General features: G+C 38.9%; 1 protein-coding gene across 2 annotated transcripts in view; it reads right to left on the bottom strand.

Annotated features, from left to right (window-relative positions):
- Positions 1–5,547: 5,547 nt before the first annotated feature.
- Positions 5,548–23,144, bottom strand: part of LOC132121678 (cadherin-10-like) — a 53,935-nt gene continuing 36,338 nt past the window's right edge. For both annotated transcript variants that reach the window (XM_059531341.1, XM_059531340.1), the window contains exons 8-12: positions 19,490–19,626; positions 18,919–19,037; positions 18,608–18,716; positions 17,613–17,864; positions 5,548–6,744 (exon numbers count right to left, since the gene is read on the bottom strand). In XM_059531341.1, the coding sequence (XP_059387324.1) occupies positions 6,254–6,744; positions 17,613–17,864; positions 18,608–18,716; positions 18,919–19,037; positions 19,490–19,626 (1,108 nt within the window). In that variant the 3' untranslated portion in view covers positions 5,548–6,253. The remainder of the gene's footprint in view (positions 6,745–17,612; positions 17,865–18,607; positions 18,717–18,918; positions 19,038–19,489; positions 19,627–23,144) is intronic.

The following is a 23,144-nucleotide window of genomic DNA, read 5'->3' as shown; positions in this document are numbered from 1 at the left end:
TACATGTACAAATGAAAACTCTATCTTAAAGATGTTTTTAAGTAAAAACCTCCACATAGCTCCTTTAAATAAGATTTCTTTATGTATTTTAAATATCTTGCAAACATTACAAATATATATTTTTTCTCTCTCTCTATCTACATAATTGCCTATGAAAAATGTGCAGGTCATTTAAGATTACATAGGCTATTTAATAGCTTTTCAGCAAAATGAAAAGTAAAATTTTTTTGTCATATTTTAATTATTATTTAATTAAATAATTATTCAGGTAACAATTGTTTTGGCCAACAGAAATTGTAATAAAGTGTATAAAATTGCAACATAATAAATAAAAGTGACTGAATGATATATCTATCTATCTATCCATGCATCAATCGATGGGTTACTAAATTGTTATCATTTAAATTATTTAATGAATATAAACATCTTTTTAAATGGCATTAAATAGCAAGAAGCATGATATTTGTACATGATAATTGCATGTTTAGTCATTTAACAAAAGAAAAACAACAAAGGGAGATTTAATGACCTTCATTTTGGAACTTATCTTTCACAATTAAGCATTATATTTCATTATGTTTATGCTTTAGGCATTTTTCTGATTGATCTACATGCTGTATGTGGGAGACAATATGGGAGAGAGATTATATTCTATACAATAGATAAGTGGCTTCTTCTGTAGAATGGCTATATTTTGCATTTGTCTGTAACTCTCGATGTTCAGATATGACTGCGGGGAGATTCGTTTTTTTTTTTTTTTTTAGAGAGAGAGATTGCAGAAACAAGAACCCTTCTGAGTTAAAATGGAAGAGCAGCACGGTAGCTTTGGAGAGAAAATATCTTCACAAATGGCTGGTCAGGAGCTATTGATCAAATGAAAAGTGGATCTCTTTCAGTGATATCCACACTTTTGATGCATTACTGTAAGTAGAGAGAGGGTAGATTTACATTGTCGGCTCGGATTGAGTTGTGGAGTGAATGTTGGAGGAAAATGAGTATCTCCTCTTCTGCCTCACAATGAAATCTATATATGTGAGATGGGCAGTGTTTAGCTGTAGTACAAATATGCCTCTACACACCTGCACAATACAAATCTCAGTGAAACCGCAACTCCATCCATGGATATTTTAAAGGGTCCATCATTTAATTTAAGAAAACAGCGAATAAAAGAGCAAAAATATGACCCTGAAGCACAAAACCTCCTTAAGTCGCCGGGGTATATTTTTAGCTAAAGCCAAAAAAATTATAGATTTTTCTTTTATGCCAAAAATCATTAGGATATTAAGTAAAGATCATGTTCCATAAAGATATTTTGTAAATGTCCTACTGTAAATAAATCTAAACTTAATTTTTGATTAGTAATATGCATTGCTAAGAATTCATTTGGACAACTTCAAAGGCGATTTTCTCAGTATTTATTTTTTTTTTTTTTTGACTGTCAGAACACAGATTTCCAAATAGTTGTGTCTCGGCCAATGGGAAGCTTATTTATTCAGCTTTCAGATGATGCATAAATCTCAATTTTGACAAATTGACACTTTAGACTGATTTTGTGGTCCAGGATCAGTATGCGTATCATTTATTGTGAAATCAACTGAAAATATCTCTGAAATGCATATAGTTATCATTCCTCCTCTATATGCATTTATTAAAGTAGATAGATAGATAGATAGATAGATAGATAGATAGACAGACAGACAGACAGACAGACAGACAGACAGACAGACAGACAGACAGACAGACAGACAGACAGACAGACTGACTGACTGACTGACTGACTGACTGACTGACTGACTGACTGACTGACTGACTGACTGACAGACAGACAGATATATAGATAGATAGACAGATAGACAGATAGATAGATAGATAGATAGATAGATAGATAGATAGATATCTAATATTTTATTTCAGTTTTCATTCAATGAACAAAAATGGTTTATTAGCTACAGCTGTGATTAACAAAAATAACCCTGATATGTATACCACCTATGACCTGCTGTTAGGAAGATGTGCTACTGGGATTGGTTTTGTGTTGCGGGTTCAGGGAAGTTGCAGGTTTGAACCATTGAGCGAGGCGTCTAACCTCGAGTTGCTCCAGGAGTTTGTTCCTGTAATTAGTGAACTGTAAATCACTTTAGATAAAAACAACTGCTAAGGTCATGCGGTTTATTTACCTAAGAACTCCAAATCTGAACATGATATTCCATACTACCAATTTTCATAGTGAAATACCAGATGAAAAGCCCTCATACTAAATGTGCATTTTGGGCAGATGGAGACTGCTTGCTGATTAGCAGACATATTTCATCCATAGTGACTTAGAGAAGACTAATTTGAGGGCCTGTCTCCATGGAGCGTTGTAGAGTTAAGTGACTTGCTCAAGGGTGCAGTGGCATGGCAGGACTCTGATGTTTCTGGGTCACCCTGGCTTGAGTGTGAACACCAAATGCAACATTTGTTGGGCAGTATTACTCTTAACCATTATATCTACTAATTAACCCTTTGATATTAGCACCCTGTAGCTGATCCAAGATCAACCTTCGTACACTACAGTATTTTAGTGTTCTCTGATCCGACGCTGGCCTCCAGACATGGAACATCCTTTTGTTTAAAGAGCTTCAAACCTGGAAAATTCATTTCTTTACAAACTTTTCTGCCTTTTAAGCCATTTTTCCTTGTATTTGAAGTGAGGGTTGAAAGTCTAGTTCCACCAGTAGGGGATTGGGTAAGGTGAATACTCTGAACAATGTTTAAGCATGGAAAGATAAAAGGTTCGACCAAAAGGATGACTCGCTAACTTGTGCAGGCACAAGCAAAATGTCTTCATTGCTGCTTCTGCCTGTCACAGCAGTTTAACATTCTCTTAGTCTTCGCAATTAGTTTATCATGTGCGACTTTGGAATAGCATGTCTTTTTTAATTTAAATTAGTTTTTTTTTTCTTTCAGTTTTATTTTGTTATGAAGTTACCTCCACAAATACTATGGACCCGAGAGCTGCTTATATAAATATTTCCCTGACAGTGTGGAGTTGGAGTGTTTTTTTTTTTTTTTTTTGTTAACTGTTTAATTTTTTTATTTATTATTATTATTATTATTATTTATTTATTTATTTATTTATTTATTTATTGGAACAGTAGTACAGTATAAAAAAAAAAAAAAACATCTGTACAAATTTAGAACCCAACCCGTCCCATCCCCTGGTAGACTACAAAAAAAAAAAAAAAATAATAATAATAATAATAAATAAATAAATAAAACGAAAATAAATGAAGTAATATTAATACATAAATATTTTTTTTTTTCTTAAATTCTTTTCTTTTCTTTTCTTTTCTTTTCTATACTGATTTCTATGTTCACTGGGAGCTGCCGGCTATCACTTAAAGTGAACGTCAGATAATACATACTGTATACATTCAACACAATTTATATGAAAAAGTCCTGTTTTCAGAATTGTTTTGTTTTGAAGTTTTGTACACAAATATTATGGATCTGAGAGCTACATATTGAAAAAGATGAGTGCTTTGCAACTTCTTTCACTGTGATAGAAATATTTCCCTAACAGTATGCATGTGGATTTTTTCCTTCTTTTCAGAATCAATTTTTACGTTCACTAGGAACTGCTGCCTATCACTGGAAGTGAAGGTCACACATTTTACAGTTCCTCCGAGGGAAGGCGGAAAATGAGAAATGCTTTGGCATTAAGAAAAGATTGTAATAGTTACATTGTTAAAAGAATGATTATTAATATTGAGCTATTCAAGGTCAGAATAGAAAAGAGGGCAGCTGCAGTCCTAATAGATGCTTATTTCTCTGTTAACCTTACCCATGTAATAGCGGTCTAGAGTTAATGAAATAAAATGCCAATTATACTCTACCTCGGCTTGGCCATGACCGAAACCAAAGGCCTTTACACTTGAATGAGAACAGACATGAGAACAGACATGTTCTGCCTGTAGACAAACTAATATCAGAATAACAACATCAGTTTTTTTTTTTTATTTATTTTTTTTATGATCTGCGTAAAATGTCCATATACTGAATGGTAAAAGCCTTGGTTTAAAGAAATACTTCATTCAAACATTAAGCCACACACTGCAGCTACATTTTTGATAATTAGTGTCGTAATACATCAACCCTTAATTAAATTCAGCAGGCCGTATTGACACTGCAGTACATTTTAAAATATGCCTTATAACTTTAAACTATCATTAGGTGGGTTGGAATGACAGACCGTCTATTGGTTAATTAGTTAATGACTTCAGTTTTCATTTAATATCGGGCCGCAGGAAAGACAAACTGTTTCAAGATTAAACCCTCTTAGGTTCATTTAAGGACAAAGCTGATTCAAGAGAGGAAACTTTTCTGTGTGCAGCCAACATGCCCACATCAGTATTCATGGGTATGGTCGTTGTTTGCAGATTGGGATTTCCAGTTCTGACTTTTAAAATTTGAGGATTTGTACAGAACTGTATTTCTGGACAAGTGCATAAGGTGCATGCATTAGACCTTTCGGTATGTTTCAACTAGGAAAACAGACTTGTATGACCCTTGCATGACTGTATGGTAAAAAAAAAATGCATACATACATATGTGTGTGTGTTTGTGTCAGACTCTGTCCCGTGTTTTGTGTTTTTATTGATTTATTTCCAGGTGTTCTCCGATTGTATTAATTTGTTTCCAGGGGTTTTCTAAGTTTCATTGATCGCAGGTGTGTCTAGTCAGTTATTCCAAATTGTCTGTGTATAAATAGTGTTTCCTGCTTTAAGTTCACTGTCGGCTCTTAAATGTCTTCTGTGGTTTCCATGTCTTTGAATTGAAATTCCATGTTGAAGATATCTCCTGTGTCTCCTAGCTCCCCATGTAATGTGACTATATATATATATATATATATATATATATATATATATATATATATATATATATATATATATATGAAAACTGGAATTTTTTTTTTCTAAATTGTCAAGATGGATTTATTTATTTACTGTATATTATGCTGCTGCCACACAGATCTAATATAAGCATGCAATTTCATTCCTAGCTGTTTACCTTCACATACATAGCTAACTGTTTTATTAGTTTTTAACAAACTTTTGTGTATTTGCGCAATAAGACATTAAGATAACTTAGTTTAGTACTCACTTGCTGTATGACAACCACTTTCTGTGCGTGTGCTTCAGATGTGTGCTCAGAAAACCCTAAAACCGAAGTTTAAATGCATGATTTCAGCTCGAAAGACATGATAATCAAAACCAAACAGGTTTTTTTTTTTTTCGTATCTTGAGGTATGAGCTGTAAACGCATAACCTTATTCCGGAAAATGTGGTGGGGAGCAGCATCTCATTTGCATTTAAAGAGACGGACACTAAATCAGTGTGTTTCTGCTTCCATTCAGAATAGGCTTTTTCAAAATGATACAATAAATGATCTGTGAAGTATTTTGAGCTGAAACGTCACGGACACATTCTGGGGACACCTGAGACTTATATTCCATATTGTAGAAAGGGGCATCATAGGGTACCTTTCAATTGAGAACAAACCATAAAGAGAAAAGATTTTAAAACTTTATTATCAAAATAAGTATAAAAATATAAATACTGTATAAAACAAAGTGACAGCATTCAAACGACATGAACAGAATGACTGATATTCTACAAGTACACAATTCATTGTACAGCTCTAAGTCTATGTTCTGAGATGAATCCACAGTTTGACAGAACCCATATAAACCTTCCACAGGAAAACTGCCTCTTAAACAGAGATATCAAGTAGTTTACATAATGATCATACTTGTAAAACATATTATACACATACTGCACCTATTTTAGACTTGGTCTGCAATAACAGCTAAGCTTTTTTTAAATAATTTTCATCAGGTTTTATTTTGCCATAAACATCGATAGTGTAGAAAGCTACCATCACTCACCTTGGTTATAAAACACATTGTCCACACCATTGATTACAACAAATCCCTAATCTTAAAAGGCATCTTTACTGATTCTTTTTGGGGGGGAGGGGGAGAAAGAAAGAGAGAGAAAGAGCTAGAGAGACCAGAAGAAGAAGAGGACAAAGTTAAAGTAGACAAAGAGAAAAGAGAATGTCTATGCGAAGAGTTCCCAGTAGTTGAGCGCGATGTTCAAGTCTTCATAGATTTCGTCTATATGCGTTACACAGCAGAGAACAAAGGGAGACTTCAGTATGTATGTGTTAATTTAGTGCTCTGAGATATATTTAAGTGTGCTGTGTTGCTTTAAGTCTCTCTCTGGGACTCCTGCCCTATATACATATCCGCCAGTTTTTTGAACTGTGGACCCCAGTGACTCAGATAGTCAAACTCTTGGTCCCCCTCGGTGGCGGCTGATTCTAGAGAGCTGAGGGATTCCGCCAAAGAGCCGTTGCCTTCGTAGGCGTAGGTAGCCAAGGAGTCATAAGGGGGCGCTGTGGGATCCGAGTCGTTTTCATGCAGCCGTCCGTTGATAAAGTCCCTCACATCTGTGTTGTCTTTGATGGGAGACGAGCGGCGGAAAGGGAACAGCATTTCGGGCATTATGTCCCGGCGGAGTTTGTTGGTGTCGATGACCTCCGGATTCCGCAGGGTTCCGATGTCAAAGGCCTGCGTGTCCTCCTCTCCGCCGCCCTCATCGTTGTAGCTGACCACGTTGTCCCTGACGTCTTCTTTTGAGATGATCAGGGGCTCCTTTTTCTTTTGACGCCGCAGGGCAGCAAACAATACCACAATCACTATGGAGACAGAGACAGACGAATGAAATGATATCATCAGCATGGTGCAAATCAAGCTGAACAAAGCTCTGTGATAGTCATGCATTCTGAATGTCACAGAGATACCTGACACTACAGAGCTGAAGCAATGCTTCCTACAGGCTTTTGCTTGATAACTACGCTGAAAATAAAATTGGATTTGAAACAATTTAAACTCAGAAAGTGCAACTTCCTCTCAGAAAGTAGTAAATTGGCCAAGTAGGTTTTTTGGGTTTTTTTCAGTGCGGACGGAATTATCATTGCTGTTGGTCTAAAATATGATTATTATTATAACTTTGTAATTGTGTCTTTTAAGAGTGTGGTAGCATAGAAATGGTTACAAAGCTGCCACACATGGACTAAAAGCCCTAAAACTGGAATCGACTTGCCAGAAAGATGAAACTGATCAGCTTCACTCAGTCCAGACTTTTGTGAGTATTCTTTTTTTAATAACCTGATTTGTTAAAGGCTCACATGAGTCAGTCATTTGCAATTCAGACCAAACTGTTTGTATTAGAAATATTTGTATTAGTAAGTAATATATATATAAGTGTAATTAGTTTTTCACTAACCACGCATAACATTTTTCTCAAAAACACAATCATGCACATACATGCTGCTCACATATTATTATAGCCAAGTTTGTGCTGATTACAGTGAGATTAGACTTTAGCCATTTAGATGTGTATAAGAAACTGAAAAAAAAACACAAATGTCAGGGCATGACAAAACTTCTCCAGGCCCCAAAAATACCCTTAGACCTCAGAAGGTTAATTCAATCAGGGAGAGAACAGACAATCGATGGCTAGGACCACAAAATTGTCACAGTCACTGAAAACAGAAGGACTGAGTCAGCTAAAAAAAAAAAAAAGCAGACAGTCTAGTCTGCAGCAGATCAGAGACACAGAAAGCGTGCATAATCTCAATCACTGCAGCGAGAAGAAAGCACTGGCGGAGAATCACAGGCTGTTCTTGGATGGCTAAAGCAGAGCACTCAGATAAGAACCCAGTGAGCAGCACGCAGCACTACAGATAGCTTGGCTGAAGATACAGAGGATGTTTCAAAAGGTGTCATGCGCTTAAGGTACTCATGAATACAGAAGAAAAAGGGACTTGTACTGCCTGGAGCAATCACCTTGCAGTCTTAAATTGTGTAATAAATAAAAAAAAGGGTTTGCATTCTTCTCTTACGCATTACACATTTACAAGGTTCCAAAGGGCACAGATGTAAAACACAACCATAAGGCTTGATTTTTGTTTTTCCTTGTCCTTGAATTTTAACAGTACTTTTTATTAATTTGTTTGTTTATTTATTTAAGCATGGCAACAACAACAACAACAACAACAACAATAATAATAATAATAATAATAATAATAATAATAATAATAATAATAATAATTTATTATTATTATTATTATTATTATTATAACAATAATGTTTAAAGAAAACTTTATGCAAAGTACTGTTAAAATACAAGGACATAAAAAAAGAATGTCTCAAGATGTCTCAAGCCTTTCTATGGAGCTTTACGTCTATAATGGTATTCTATTATTGATTGATTGATTGATTGATTTGGTCATGGTCATGATGATTAAAAATAATTTATTTATTGTGGAATTGAAAGGTTTAACTTAATACTGAGCCATTTATCAAATTATCATCTTGTATGTTACACGGTTTATGGCTGTTGATTAATTTGCGATTCATTCAATTAATAAATCGCCACATAGTGTAATTAATTCGATTAATTGTAATCGTTTGACAGCCCCAGTTCATGGAGATGTTACTTAATAAGAACAATATATTTCTTCAACTAGGAATGTGTTTTTCTTTTTTCTGTCAATTTTCAATTTTCATCATCTAAACTGTAAAAACAGTTAATTTTCTTAGAATATTTTAATTTTGTATTTTTGTTTAATTATAACTTTTTAAAGGAAACAGAATGATCTTGCTCCATGTAAAGTGCTTTGAGTAACCAGAAAATTGCTGTATAAATGTAAGTAATTATTATTATAATTTTTTAAATATTTTTATTTAATTATTTCCAGATGACACTGTTTAAGATGTAGTCTTTTGTGCTGAAATGCATCGTCCTAAAGTATTGGCACTGTGTGGTGATTTCACCACATAATGTTCATGGTTTGAGGTAGAAGAGATGAGAAGAGGGAATTATGGTCCTAAAAAGGGAACAGGTGCTGTAGTTTGCAACTTGTTTTTCCTGTTCAGTGGTTGCTCTCTCCTCCCAGCAGGTAATCGGAGAGCTCGCCCCTGCCTCCCACTCAGGTGTTAATTATGAAGAAGAAACGGTGGGGGGCAACATGCTGTGTTCTGCCCAGCCTGGGGGCCTGTGGTGTGTGCAGGGCTTATTCTGTGATCTGGAAGGAAAATGCTGGTGGAAAAGTGTGGGCTGGATGCGGATACTTCCCGCTCTGGCCGCGTAAAGCAGCTACTCTATTAGTGTATATTCTGGGCTTTTCATTAGCCAGCTCATCAGAAAAGGGTGCAACAGAAATGATGTGAAATGAGGGGGAAATGGAGAGCAAGAGCCTGTGGGTGGTGGGGGATGCAGGCTAAAGCAGAAAGAGGCATTATTTTGTTATGGAAATGCTCTACCCTCTGTAACCTGTCCACTCAGGGCCAATGGAGAGGTTTAGGGGAAGAAAACTGAAAATGGAGAAGGATAAAGGGGAAAATATCCATATTAAGTTTGCCCAGTGAGGATCAGTGGTGGACTAGATGGTGCCTGCATGGGGGAACAGCAGAATATGAGATGGCAGAAGTGATTGAACACACGGCACACAATTGCCTGTGTTGTGTAATGTGTACAGACATATACTGTACATATAGACATAATTTTGAAGTGTAATTTAAAGAGACCATGTACTTACAGAATATTACTTTTTTAATGTTTGCTTATAATGTTTGGAATATATGTGTGTGTGTGTGTGTGTGTGTGTGTGTGTGTGTGTGTGTGTGTGTGTGTGTGTGCGTGTGTGCGTGTGTGTGTGTGTGTGAAATACTGTAAATAAAATGCTATACTTAAAAAGTAGAAATTAAAATGTTTTATATCGTGAAATCCTATGATAAACTACAATAATTGTTTGTTTTATTTTATTATTTTATAATGTAATGTATTCAGCAGTTATTACCTCAACTTTGGTGTCACATACTCCTTCAGACATCATTTTAATATTCTAATTTGGTTTTAAATTATTATCAATTATTATTGCTCATTGTTCAAATATTAATCACGGTTCTTTTTGTTCTCAACATTAGAAACAGCTGTTTCCAATTTCTAAAAAATTCTAAAAAGGTCAAAAGAACAGCATTTGTTTTGATATATATTTTTTGTATCGTATTATGTCTTTGCTGTCACTTTGATCAATCACTTATTAATTCCAACAGTGTTTTGTTAACTTTATGACTTATGAATGTACTTTATGTACTTAATACTTTTTAGTACTGTAACGTGTGGTGTAAAAGTAGTAGTAAAGTTAATTACTTTTCCAAAAGTTCAATGGTGAGAAACGTCTCAAGGTTACGTATGTAACCCTAGTTCCTTGAAGGAACGAGACGCTGCGTCGAAACGCTTTTGGGGAACGTCCCTGACGAGACCGACTCTGAATATCGTGCGATCAGTCCATCGGAAAGGCGTGACGTCACGGGCGGGGTGACGTAGCGACCAGGAAGCTATAAAAGCACGTGCCGTGCAGCTGGCTTCAGCTTCGAGTAGGGAAGCAAGCGCCGGCAGGGGTGCCGGGAGTATGGCTCTGCGACGCAGCGTCTCGTTCCTTCAAGGAACTAGGGTTACATACGTAACCTTGAGACGTTCCTTTTCAGGAACTCGAGCTGCGTCGAAACGCTTTTGGGGAACGATGTGCCCACGCTGCCAGACTTCCAAATCCCTGCCTAGTGTGTAGTCAAAAGAGCACAGCTAAGACGAGAGAACAGAAGAGCCCGGCGTGGCTCGCATGTCAAGATCGTAAAATCGGACAAATGTGGAGGGCATGGACCACCCCGCAGCGTTGCAGATGTCCAAGAGGGACACACCTGCTGAGAAGGCCTTGGAGGCCGCCATACCCCGAGTAGAGTGAGCCTTGGCCCCCAAAGGAGGGGGAAGACCAGAGGACTCATAGGAGACGTTGATAGCCTCGACTATCCAACGACTAAGGGTCTGCTTGGTGGCAGGAGAACCCTTGTTAGAAGGACCGTAGCAAACAAGCAATTGGTCTGATTTTCTCCACAGGGCAGCTCTGTGGACGTATGCGTCCAGTGCTCGCACTGGACACATACAGTTTAGCTTCTCTTGGTCTGGCTCCCGAAAGGGAGGAGGACAGAAGGACTGCAGTACGATAGGTTGTGGTGTAACAGAGGGAACCTTCGGAACATAACCCGCTCGAGGGTATAAGAATGCTTTGGCCATACCAGGGGCAAAGTCTAAGTAAGTAGGGGCCACCGAAAGGGCCTGAAGATCTCCAACTCTCTTTAGTGAGGTGATTGCCAGTAACAGGGCAGTTTTAAGTGTCAGATGTCTATCTGAGATATCTTGTATTGGCTCGAATGGAGCTTTACAAAGAGCCTCTAGAACCACAACCAAATCCCAGGGGGGAACACGGGATCGTACTGGAGGTCTCAGCCTCAGCGCACCGCGGAGGAAACGTGTAACTAGGGGGTGTCTACCCACTGACTGACCATTGAAAGGGACATGGAAAGCAGCTATGGCCGCCACGTAAACCTTTAAGGTGGAGTGGGATAACCCCGCAGAGAGCCTGGCTTGCAAAAACTCCAGAACTGTACCAACTGGGCAGTCTGCTGGGTCAAGCTGGCGGTCTCTGCACCATGAAGTGAAGAGCTTCCACTTCAGGGTGTACAGTTTCCTCGTAGAGGGAGCTCTGGATTGGAGTAGGGTCTCAACAACCTCGGTTGAGAGACCAGCTGCTAACAGCTGTGCCCCCTCAGGGGCCACACCCACAGCTTCCACAACTCCGGGCGAGGGTGAATTATCGTGCCCTGCGCCTGTGAGAGTAGGTCTGTCCTGATCGGTATCTCCCACGGAGAGCCGTCGAGGAGCGAGACTAGATCTGAGAACCATACTCGGCCCGGCCAGAACGGGGCTACTAGTAGTAGACGGGCCCCGTCCCGGCGTACTCTCGCCAGAACTCCCGGGAGCAGAGCGATAGGGGGAAAAGCGTACAGACGAAGCCTCGGCCAGGTCTGTACCATAGCGTCCAGTCCCAGAGGAGCTGGATGAACTAGAGAGAACCAGAGGGGACATTGCGATGTCTCCTGAGTCGCAAAGAGGTCCACCTGGGCTGTGCCAAATACTCTCCATATCTGCTTCACCACCTCGGGGTGAAGCATCCATTCCCCGGGCCTCGGCCCCTGTCTCGACAGTATGTCTGCTCCCACATTCAATCTCCCAGGAATATACACTGCTCTGATCGAGAGGAGTTTGCCCTGGGACCACAGAAGGATCTGGTGTGCCAGCTTGTACAAGGGGCGCGAACACAGACCCCCCTGGTGATTGATATAAGAGACCACTGATGTGTTGTCGGTGCGCACCAACACATGGTGACCTCTCAGGTCTGGGAGGAAATATTTCAATGCTCGATAGACCACTAGTATCTCTAGGCAATTGATGTGCCATGTTAGATGGCGACCACTCCACAGACCGCGGGCAGGGTGGCCACTCATGACCGCACCCCGACCGGTGAGGGACGCATCTGTCGCTAGCGTTACACGGCGACAAGGAACTCCCAGCACCGGGCCCTGATTCAAGAACCAAGGTTTCCTCCACATGTCTAAGGCACGAAGGCACCGCCGCGTGACCTTGATAACTCGAAGTGGATTTCCCCTCGGGGAAAAGCCCTTGGACTTGAGCCACCACTGTAGGGGTCTCATGTGCAGCAGGCCAAAAGGTATCACGTTGGACGCAGCTGCCATCAGCCCTAACAATCTCTGAAATTGTTTGACAGTGAGTGACTGGCCTTCTTTGACTCTCTCGACTGATGTGAGGATCGACTCGATCCGAGCAGGAGACAAGCGTGCCTGCATCGTGGTCGAATTCCACACTACGCCTAGATAGGTGGTTCTCTGAACTGGAGAAAGTACACTCTTCTTGGCGTTTAGTCTCAAACCCAGCTCCCCCATGTGTGCGAGGACGACATCTCGATGTCGAACCGCCATCTGCTCTGATTGAGCTAGAATCAACCAATCGTCGATATAGTTCAGAATGCGGATGCCCTGCATACGGAGGGATACCAGAGCCGCATCTACACATTTCGTGAACGTGCGGGGTGAGAGTGCGAGGCCAAAGGGAAGTACTCAGTATTGGTAGGCTTTGCCCCCAAAAGCGAACCTCAGAAACTTCCTGTGTTGTGGAAGGATGGATATGGAAGTATGCGTCTTGAGATCTATTGTGACAAACCAGTCCTCGGATCTGATTTGAGCTACAATCTGTTTGACAGTGAGCATTTTGAACTTCAGTGACATTACTGAGAGGTTTAGATGACATAAGTCTAAGATCGAACGCAACTCCCCATCCTTCTTTGGAACTATGAAATACCGGCTATAAAACCCGGACTCCCTGACTAGAGGAGGGACCACCTCGATGGCCTCCTTCCTAAAAAGGGTATTCACTTTTTTGTTCCATAACCAGAGCCTGCAGGAGGCCGACTATTGTCTTTCCACTGTGCGCAGGACCCATTGAGATACATTGGCAGTAGTTTCCACGCTGCTAGCTAATGTACTAAGGGAATCAGTCTCTCGAGACTGATCTCTGGAGTAAGAGGCCCCCGAAGGGGAGGCGAGCATCCCAGCTCCGCTACGCTCACGGGCGGAAATAACTGAGTAGTGCTCGCTGGAGGCCGCTGCACCCTGAAACTCTGGCAGGGTTGGCAGACCCACCTCCCGAGGGCACTGAGGTGAGACGGGCACCGTGTAATGAGGTGGACACCGCTCTACCCCAGTAGGGGCTGCCCTCTGTAGTCGTGACTGTTTGTACGCGGAGGGGGCTGCTCCCGCCCAGCAGTCCCTCCAGTACATCTAACTTCATGAGTCAAATAACTGTCATTATATTCCTCAGAATTTAATGAAATCAAGCAATCAGACAAGTAAATACGGTCTGGATTGTGATACAATACACATTGAAGTGATATATTGAACTTCTCGAAGTTAGATAACAGTCATTAGATTCCTCAGAATCTAATGCAATCCAAATTCCTCAGAATTTAGTGAAATCAAACAATCAGACAAGTAAACACGGTCTAGATTGTGATAAAGTACACATATAGTGATATATTGACTTCTCAGAGTCATATTCCTCAGAATTTAAAAATAATCAAACAATCAGACAAGTAAACACGGTCTAGATTGTGATAAAGTACACATTGAAGTGCTAGAACCAACTCCTGCTTATTAAATGGAGTCAAAATAACCAGACACGCGGTCGGGTATGGAAAAATTCACATCAAAACTGAAAATGATGTAATACACGCGTTGCCTCGACAGCGCGCGAATAGCTTAGTCACACAAACAATATTAATCCCCTCGGAGATTAAATAGCTGCTCACTAACGCTGCCCGTATAATGAGACTGTTTGTTTTATACTGTGCTTATGCAACTTTGTTTGTGCAACTACAAGCTCGCCGACGCCCTCCTTGTCAATCTCCTCGGAGAAAGAAAGGCAGAGCGTCAAGCCCGACGCTCGGGGGGAAGAGCCGAAGCTCGGGCTTCCAAACCCCGGAATCAGGCAGATCTGGTGGGAACGTAGGAGATAAGGACGTGCCCGTCTCCATACCTTCCAGCAGATCGATCTGCGAACCCAACGAATGCCGGCGCGGCTTCGCCTCGGCGAAAGCGGAACCGGCATCGCGAGGAACGCTTGCGAAGGCTCACTTCTCGAAGAGAGCCCTGCGGGATCGAAGTGTCCGCATTGGCATTCGTTCACAATGCGGGCAGTCGGCCCCCTCGAGAGCCGACTCAGCGTGCTTCGATCCCAGGCAGGCCACGCACAAACTGTGTGTATCCCCACTCGTAATGTAGCGAGGGCAGGGAGGAACACACAATCTATAACGTGGCTTGGAATCGCCCTTCATATGTTAGGTCTTTTGCTTTTGTTTTGGCATATTAAGCTGTTTTAGCGATCTTTTAATGGCTAAGGGACAGACAACAATAAATAGGACCAACAGGACAGACTTTGACATGCACACACAGAGCGCTTGCTGACAGATTCGAAGCTGAAGCCAGCTGCACGGCACGTGCTTTTATAGCTTCCTGGTCGCTACGTCACCCCGTCCGTGACGTCACGCCTTTCCGATGGACTGATTGCACACGATATTCAGAGTCGGTCTCGTCAGGGACGTTCCCCAAAAGCGTTTCGACGCAGCTCGAGTTCCTGAAAAGGAACTCGTAGCTTGACATTTAAACATTGCGTCCCCAACACCAACTCTGATACAGTCCATCGAAAAAGAAAAACACGACTCGTTGGTCTCGGGATGCTGTTGGTGAATTTAAATGAGTTTAAGAACTGAGGCACCATGACTTAAAAGTAATAAATTATGAAGCATTTTTCATGTCTTCATAAAGTTTGACAGATTTTAAACATATCTTGCTGCTTTGCTTGGTACTTTAAAAATATAATCTAGAAAGAAAGTAAAGTTAAACCAGACACTTCATATGTAATGTATTCAAGAGTTCAGTGGCAAATAGGTTCAAAGTTGAATTTGTTAGAGCTTTGAGGGCCATGTCAAAACACTTGTCACTATAAGTTTATTTGCAGCATTGCTATTTTATATCAGAATAGATGCTGTGTCTTTAATATGTGTAAACAAAAGCCAGTAAATAATAGATACTGTAGCTAAGTCAACCTGAAGTTAGAGGCAGATAATAGAAAATGCTGAACAATGACGGATTGCCTCAGGTTAGACTTGAGAGATGCACTCACCAGCAGTTTCAACAATTACTTATTGATGGATGTTTAAATTAAGCACAACATATTTTCCTTTTCTCTGCAGAAACAACACAGACACATGCTGTTCAGAACCAGCTGCGCTTTCATACTGCATTACCTTCCACAAGTGGCATTTTAGGACGTCAGGAAGGAGCATGCGACCTACTTAAGCCCCGGAAGAACACAAAGGCCTTTTTGTCAATTGCAAACATTTAATAATGAAAGCTATTTTTCCACAACGCTGCACTTTCTGAGGAAAGCAAAGAACGAGAGAGAGAGAACCTGCAGTAATGTCTTAATGGGTGCCCTACTTTTTGATTGTCTGGAGGAAATATTTGGAGAAAATTCAAAGTAAGAATGAATAAATAACAAAATAAACATCACAAGGAGGATGTTGCATGGCCCACACTGTGCTGGATCATCAGAATAGCAGGAACAGAGGTCAGGATACAGTAAGCTCTACTCACCAGACGCATCGCTGAGATGTTACAAGGGCTTAATTTTGGTCCATGTCCTCAGATCTTTGGTGTTGTTTTGATATTATGACTAAATATATTAAGCAGACTATCTATCTATCTATCTATCTATCTGTCTGTCTGTCTATCTATCTATCTATCTATCTATCTATCTATCTATCTATCTATCTATCTATCTATCTATCTATCTATCTATCTAACCAGGGGCATAGCCATCTTTCCAGAAGTGAGGGGGACAGAAATAGCACACACACACACAGACATTATATATATATATATATATATATATATATATATATATCAGCTTTGAAATCTCAATAAAATACATTTTGAAATATTCAAATAGAAAACAGCTATATTAAATAGGCTAGTACCAAAATTTCAAAAATTCACTGATTTGCAGTACTTGGATCAAATAAATGCAGGTGATGAACAGAAGAGACTTCCTTAAAAAACATTAACAAGCTTGCTGTTCAAAAACTTTTGACTGGTAGTGGATACTATAGAAAACTTAAATTTTTCTCTAATTTCTAGTCTGTCTGTCTGTCTGTGTCTGTCTGTCTATCTATCTGTCTGTCTGTCTGTCTGTCTGTCTGTCTGTCTGTCTGTCTGTCTGTCTGTCTATCTATCTATCTATCTGTCTGTCAATTTATTTCTAAACAGTTGCACTAATTTTAACCTTAACAAATTGTGCCTCATTGTGAAGTGTTCAATCATCTACTGACTAATACATCAAATACACAAATTCTTAAGATTTTTTGATATATGTTTTCAAATCTATGTGTAAGACTTGATAAACTGGCCAGTTCTGACAGAGGTTTGCAGATCCATGAGAACGTGTAGAACACAATGTGTGGCCACTTCTGAAGTCCACAGCCAATCACAAAACTGTGCCAAAGTACAGTCTCCTCCTCATCAGAAGATGATCAATGCATCTTCTGTGTAAACACACCCTGTTCTGAGTCTGCAACCCAGACATATATGCCTCAATCACAACAACAGCCTGCTTCTGACCAAGAGAGCTAAGACACAACAACAGAAACAGCTAGAAACTCCACAACCTTCCTCCTGTCTCTGAGCCCTGTTGATTTCACTGCAGAGCCACAGTGTGTGTACTGTTTGGTGGGTTCATTCAGTAATGTAGCCTAGTTAGATCAGTGCATTTGCTGTTTATAGATGATGAAATGCTTCTGAGAAAGTGCACTACATATTGTTTCATATCACAAATTAGAGTAAACAAAACGCTGCATGTAAAAAGGGCTGATATGTTCAGGGTGGACCAGAATCCGGATTAACCATATGGACAATTGGGCATCTGCCCAGGGGCCCCGTGTTCAGAGAGGCACCATGAAGGGCCATATAAAGGTTTTATAAAATAGCTAAATGCCCCAATGCTATATATTTACAGGAGTTCAACACTTACTCAGTAGTATTAAAATGCAGAGTAAGATGGCCACCAGGGCTCCAGTGCTGAGTCCAGCTGAGAGCAGCAGGGCCTCAGTGCTGCACGTCTGTACATTCCCACGGCTGTCGCAGGCGCAGACACGGACCGTCAGCGTGCTGGTGCTGCTCTGGATAGGGTAATCGTTGTCTGAGATGACAACAGGCAGCAGGTATGAGCTCATTTCTCTTCTGTTGAAGCCACCCCTGCGGGTCAGGATCCGCGCTGTGTTGTCTACAACACAATGATGTCAAGATTAATGTAGATAGTAGTGAGACTAGTGGGCAATATAATGAGTTGTTTTAAAAGTTTAAGTATTGAGTTGGGTTTTTAACTAGCCAAATGCTTCTTTAGCTAGTTGCATCTTTGGCTTCATGTCACAACTGTGACATTTCTTTCTAATAGTTGCTTTGTGATTTGCATATGTGAGTTCATATCTAACTATGCATATAAAAAAAATGTGCAAATAATTGCAACTTTATACCTCAGTTGTAAAAGATTGGGGGCAGTATGTTTTTTATGTTTTTGAAAATACAGTGTAAACAAAGTATATAATAATAATAATAATAATAATAATAATAATAATAATAATAATAATGTAAAATATTATTACAACATAAAATAATATTTAAAATGCATATTTTAATAAATTTAAATCCTGTGAAGTGATGGTAAATTTTTAGCAGCAATTACTTCAGTCTTTATTCACATGATCCTTCAAAAATCATTGTGAGAAATATGTTGTACCATACATGGCTTACAATTAAATTAAACACTGAATGGTAGTGTAAATCCACAATGAGCCTTTTTTATATCTTTCAGAGTATTTTTATTGTTTAAACTTCAATATATATTTGGAATTGCAACCTTTTATCTCTGCATCTATATTTTACATTGTATTTCTTATGTTAAACTTATCTCACCATTACCTGTTTTAGTTTTTAATTTGTCCCAGAAATGGGTTTCCATTAAATTACCTTCATTGTCGAAGATGGTGAAGTTTGAATTGATGGAGCTTAGACTGAAAACAAACTTGTGCCCGACAAGAGGTTCATCAGTGTCCACAGCACTTATGGTCTGGATGAGCTGGAAACATAACAAGCTAAGGTTATTCACCTTATTCTAATTGAAAACAGAAATGTGAAAACAGAAGTGTGTAAAAATCTAATAAAAGCATCAGTCATAAGTGCAATTCTAAAGCTTTACGAAACAGCAGAAGTAACAAAGCAAGCAGAAGCGTTTAGTTAAATATTTGTGTGAAACAATGAATAAACATGAAAATGCATACCTGACCAGCTTTGACATTCTCACAGACAAAGGTCTCGTAGTACATGGCGAATTCAGGCGCATTGTCATTCACGTCACGCACTTTGATAAACACCGGCACTCTGGTTTGCAGGGCAGTACCTAGACACCAATGATGAATGCGTTTCAGCAATTGTGGAAGATATTCAGTTTGCATTCAAGAGTCTGAATTTGTCTTTCAGCCTTTTACCCCAGGCATTTATTCTTCTACCGAGAATGCAGAAAGCATGAATTAAACCACAACTCAAAGTGACAATTTGATTTTTCTCATCAGTCATTTATTCTATTGCTGTCGTTTTAACCATTTCTGAAAATGTCTTGAGGCTCTTAAAGTTTTAGTCCACCTGTGATAACATAATTATTTTTGAACAAACAAAAAAATAAAATAATAATAAACATTTGAAAATGAATTTCAGACCATAACTAATTCACGATTTAAAATTGAAATATTGAATTAATGGCAAGAGCTTTCTGCATCGTTATAAGTAAACCTTGCAGCAATATGCAATTTAATAACTGTAGTGATCCAGCAAAGGCTCACAATGCAACCTTACTGAGTTCGGTTGCCAGAACAGAGATGTTGTGCCATTTGGAAGTTTCTCTGTCCAGAGCCTGCAGTGTGCTGATGGTCCCGTTGTTGGAATCGATGTTAAACATTCTCTCCAGGTCTGTGTGGCGATCAATGGTGTATCTGAAACAAGAATGACGGTAATGAATGCGGGACAATGGAGCTCTGATTATGCCCAGGCACAGGGATAGAACGATCTCAGTGTTTTAAAGCGCTGTAAACACGGCCCCAGAAAGTGTAAAAGGGTACATCACACACCCATAATCAAGGGCCCAGAACAGTGCCTGCACAGGCCGCTAAATAAATCAGCCCAGACTGGTTTAATTTCCTTCACACGGTGGGATGTATTTGATTTGACATCTCTATTAGAGAACAAATTTGCCCCCGTCAAACGCATTGATGTTAGTTACACATCAAGCACAATAAACTATACATTGTACCTCTGCGCTTTAAGACCACGGATACAAACTACCCTGCTGAAAAGACCAGATATTGAATTCTCATGCCTGTTCGGACTAGTTTACAGCATCTATAAAAATGTATTCACCCTTTTAGAAGTTTTTATGTTCTGCTGTTTTACAGCATTGAATAACAGAGGATTTAATTTGCCTTTTTGACAGGGTTTAAAAGACAAATCTTTTGTATCATCGTGGAGACATTTCTGCTAATTGGTCATAGTTATTAAGCAAAAAAAATGTTTTTGATGCAGAAATTTGCATTTGTTTTCTTCCAATTCATGAATTTGGCTACACCTGTTGAACTGGAATTGGAATAAAAGGAAGTGAATTTTACTGAAATGAAATGAAAATAAATATAATATTTACACACACAATACAAATAAATAAAACATATCTATTGGAGTATATTTTTACTTTAAAAATGTTATTTCATTTTGTCATATGTGGTTTCTATGTAATTATTTGTCAAATGTACAAATTTCTAAATGAACATCTTAAAGATGAACTTTTCAGTGTAATGATATTTTAGAAACTTATTTTTTTTACATAAAATTATATATATATATATATATATATATATATATATATATATATATATATATAATGTTTTAAGATACACAACTCTGTAATTTGTTGATGCTTTATTCAAGTGTATGTATATATATATCAGCTTTTGCAACTTCAGCTTTGCACATCTGACCATTATAGATTTTCCCATTCTTCTTTTCAAAACTCTGACAGGTTTCATGGACATTATAATTCCACCCATAAATGCTTGGTTGGAGTTGGAGTTTTAGCCATTCTTGTATAACTTTGACTTTATGCTTCTGGTCATTGTCTTGTTGGAAAACAAATCTCCTCCTGCAGGTGTCTTGCAGACCCCATCAGTTTGTCCTCCAGGGCTTCAGTATATTTTGCTGCATTCATTTTACCCTTACAAGCCTTCCAGGGCCTGCCGCAGAGAAGCATATATGCCCCTCAGCATGATGCTGCCACCACCATGATTCACAGTGGGGATGATGTGTTTCTGCCGATGCTCAGTGTTTAGCTTACACCAGACGTGGCGTCTATTTTAATGGCCAGCAGGCTCAATTTTAGTCTCATCAGATCATAGAACCTTCTTCCAGCTGGCTTCAAAGTCTCCCACACGCCTTTTGTAGCCGAGATGTCATATGACAGTCTTTTAGCAGCTGCTTTCTCTTTTCCGCTCTGACTGGTGAAGGACATGGGTGACAGTTGTCATTCCAATCTCAGGTACTAACGCGTTTAACCTTTTTCAGTGTTTCCTTGCACAGTCTCTCAGTGTTTGAGGATATCCTCCTCTAGGTTCATTTATGGGTGTGCCACACTCTTTCCTTGACTTGAAAATCTTCTTGTAATAATCCCATGCCTTATGCATTTCAATTACTTTCTGCTGGGTGTGTTTTTGTATGGTGCATGTTCTGTCACAATGACTCACCAGAAGTTAAAAATTTCCAGATGGAAGTGTATTTACCACAATCAGTTGAAACCCTTTGACATCACACAGTTGAGATACAGATATATTACAGTTGGTATAGATCACCCTCCTTTAAAATAATCACATTTTGTTTTGTCCAGCTGTATTTACTTATTGCAACTTCTAACATCCAAGTGAAATATATAACACCAACATAATAAAATAAAATAAAATAAAATAAAATAAAATATGGGGATATGCCTCGGTCTCTAGTAACTGCACATCTAGACTCTAGACACATCTAGAATTATTTTCCCACTCTTCTCTGCAGAACTACTCACGTTCAGTTCAATCTGATGGTGAGTGTTTGTGGACTGCAGTCTTCAAGTCATTCCACAGATTTTCAATAAGGTTTAAGTCTGGGCTCTGACTAGGCCATACAAGGAAATTCACCTTCTTCTCCTTCAACCAATGTGTGATCAGTTTTGCTCTGTGCTTTGGATCTTTGTCATGTTGGAAGGTAAACCTTCTTCCCATTAACAACCTTCTGGCAGAGGGCACCAGATTTTTCTCAAGAATTTGACTGTTTTTTTTTCCCCATCCATTTTTCCTTCTATCCTGACAAGTGCTCCAGTCCTTGCTGCAGAGAAACACCCCCATAACATAATACCACCACCTCCACGCTTTAATGTAATTTGTAATTGCAATTGTAATTTTAGTTTTATTTAAGCATAACACTTTTTCCACGTGGTTGCAGAATCTTCAATGTGTATTTTGGCAAAGCTCAGTTGTGACTACATGTGGCCTTTCTTGAGGAGTGGCTTTCCCTTACGAAAAAGTAGTATACTTCAAGTTTATTTTACTAAGTTCAAGTATATTTTTAAGTATATTTCATGTAGCAAGTATACATATATCAGTGTTCTAGTAGTATACTTGTAAGTGTACTGTTTTAATACTCTTTGGGACTAAATTGGCCCACTTTCTTGTATCTGTTTGTTTGTTTGTTTGTTTGGGGTCATTTAAAATGTACTTGTATATTTACTGTATTCCACACTTTGTTTTTTTTTGTAGTTGTTGTTTTTTTTTTTTTTTTTTACAATTTTTTCAATGTGAAAACACCAATTATTTATGTCAGTGACTAAGTATAATATTTATATTGAATACATATTGAATACTTTTTACATTTGCAATTTTGCATTTTATATTCTGAAATAATCAGTCATTCATTCCACTGTGGATTTTTCCAGGAATTTTTATTTTTATTTTTTTTTATTTTTGCAACACCTGCACACTAGCATTCAAAACCTGATTATCAGCTATGTGTTTTTGTTTGTTTGTTTGCTTGTTTTTGTTAGTTTTTTTTTTTTCATTCAGCAGTATAGTGATACCTTGGTGCCAGTAAGTGCTATTTTTTTTAAGTAATCAATTATGCATTATGCATTGAATAGCCAGCTGTGACGGACACCTTCCTAGCTGAAGCAACTAGCAACTATCAATTATCCTTAACCACATACTGCATGTTGTGAATTTTAAAGTGGCTCATTTGAAAGAGCCTGAATGCTAATCATTCTGTTGATCCCGTCTCTTGTTTTCATGAAATAAAAAAGGAAATCTTTCCTATTAAACTCATTTATCAACGTCAACTTACATATTCTGCTGACATTTGAATATGCAACTGAGTGTGACGTGCATGACTAAGCCAGAAGGACAAGCTTTTCAGACAATCGTTCACAGTGCTCATGCGG

This window comes from Carassius carassius, chromosome 39, assembly GCF_963082965.1.
Source record: "Carassius carassius chromosome 39, fCarCar2.1, whole genome shotgun sequence".
NCBI classification, from domain to species: Eukaryota; Metazoa; Chordata; class Actinopteri; order Cypriniformes; family Cyprinidae; genus Carassius; species Carassius carassius.
The sequence above is the reverse complement of the archived record's forward strand: the minus strand, read 5'-3'. Positions and strand labels throughout refer to the sequence as shown.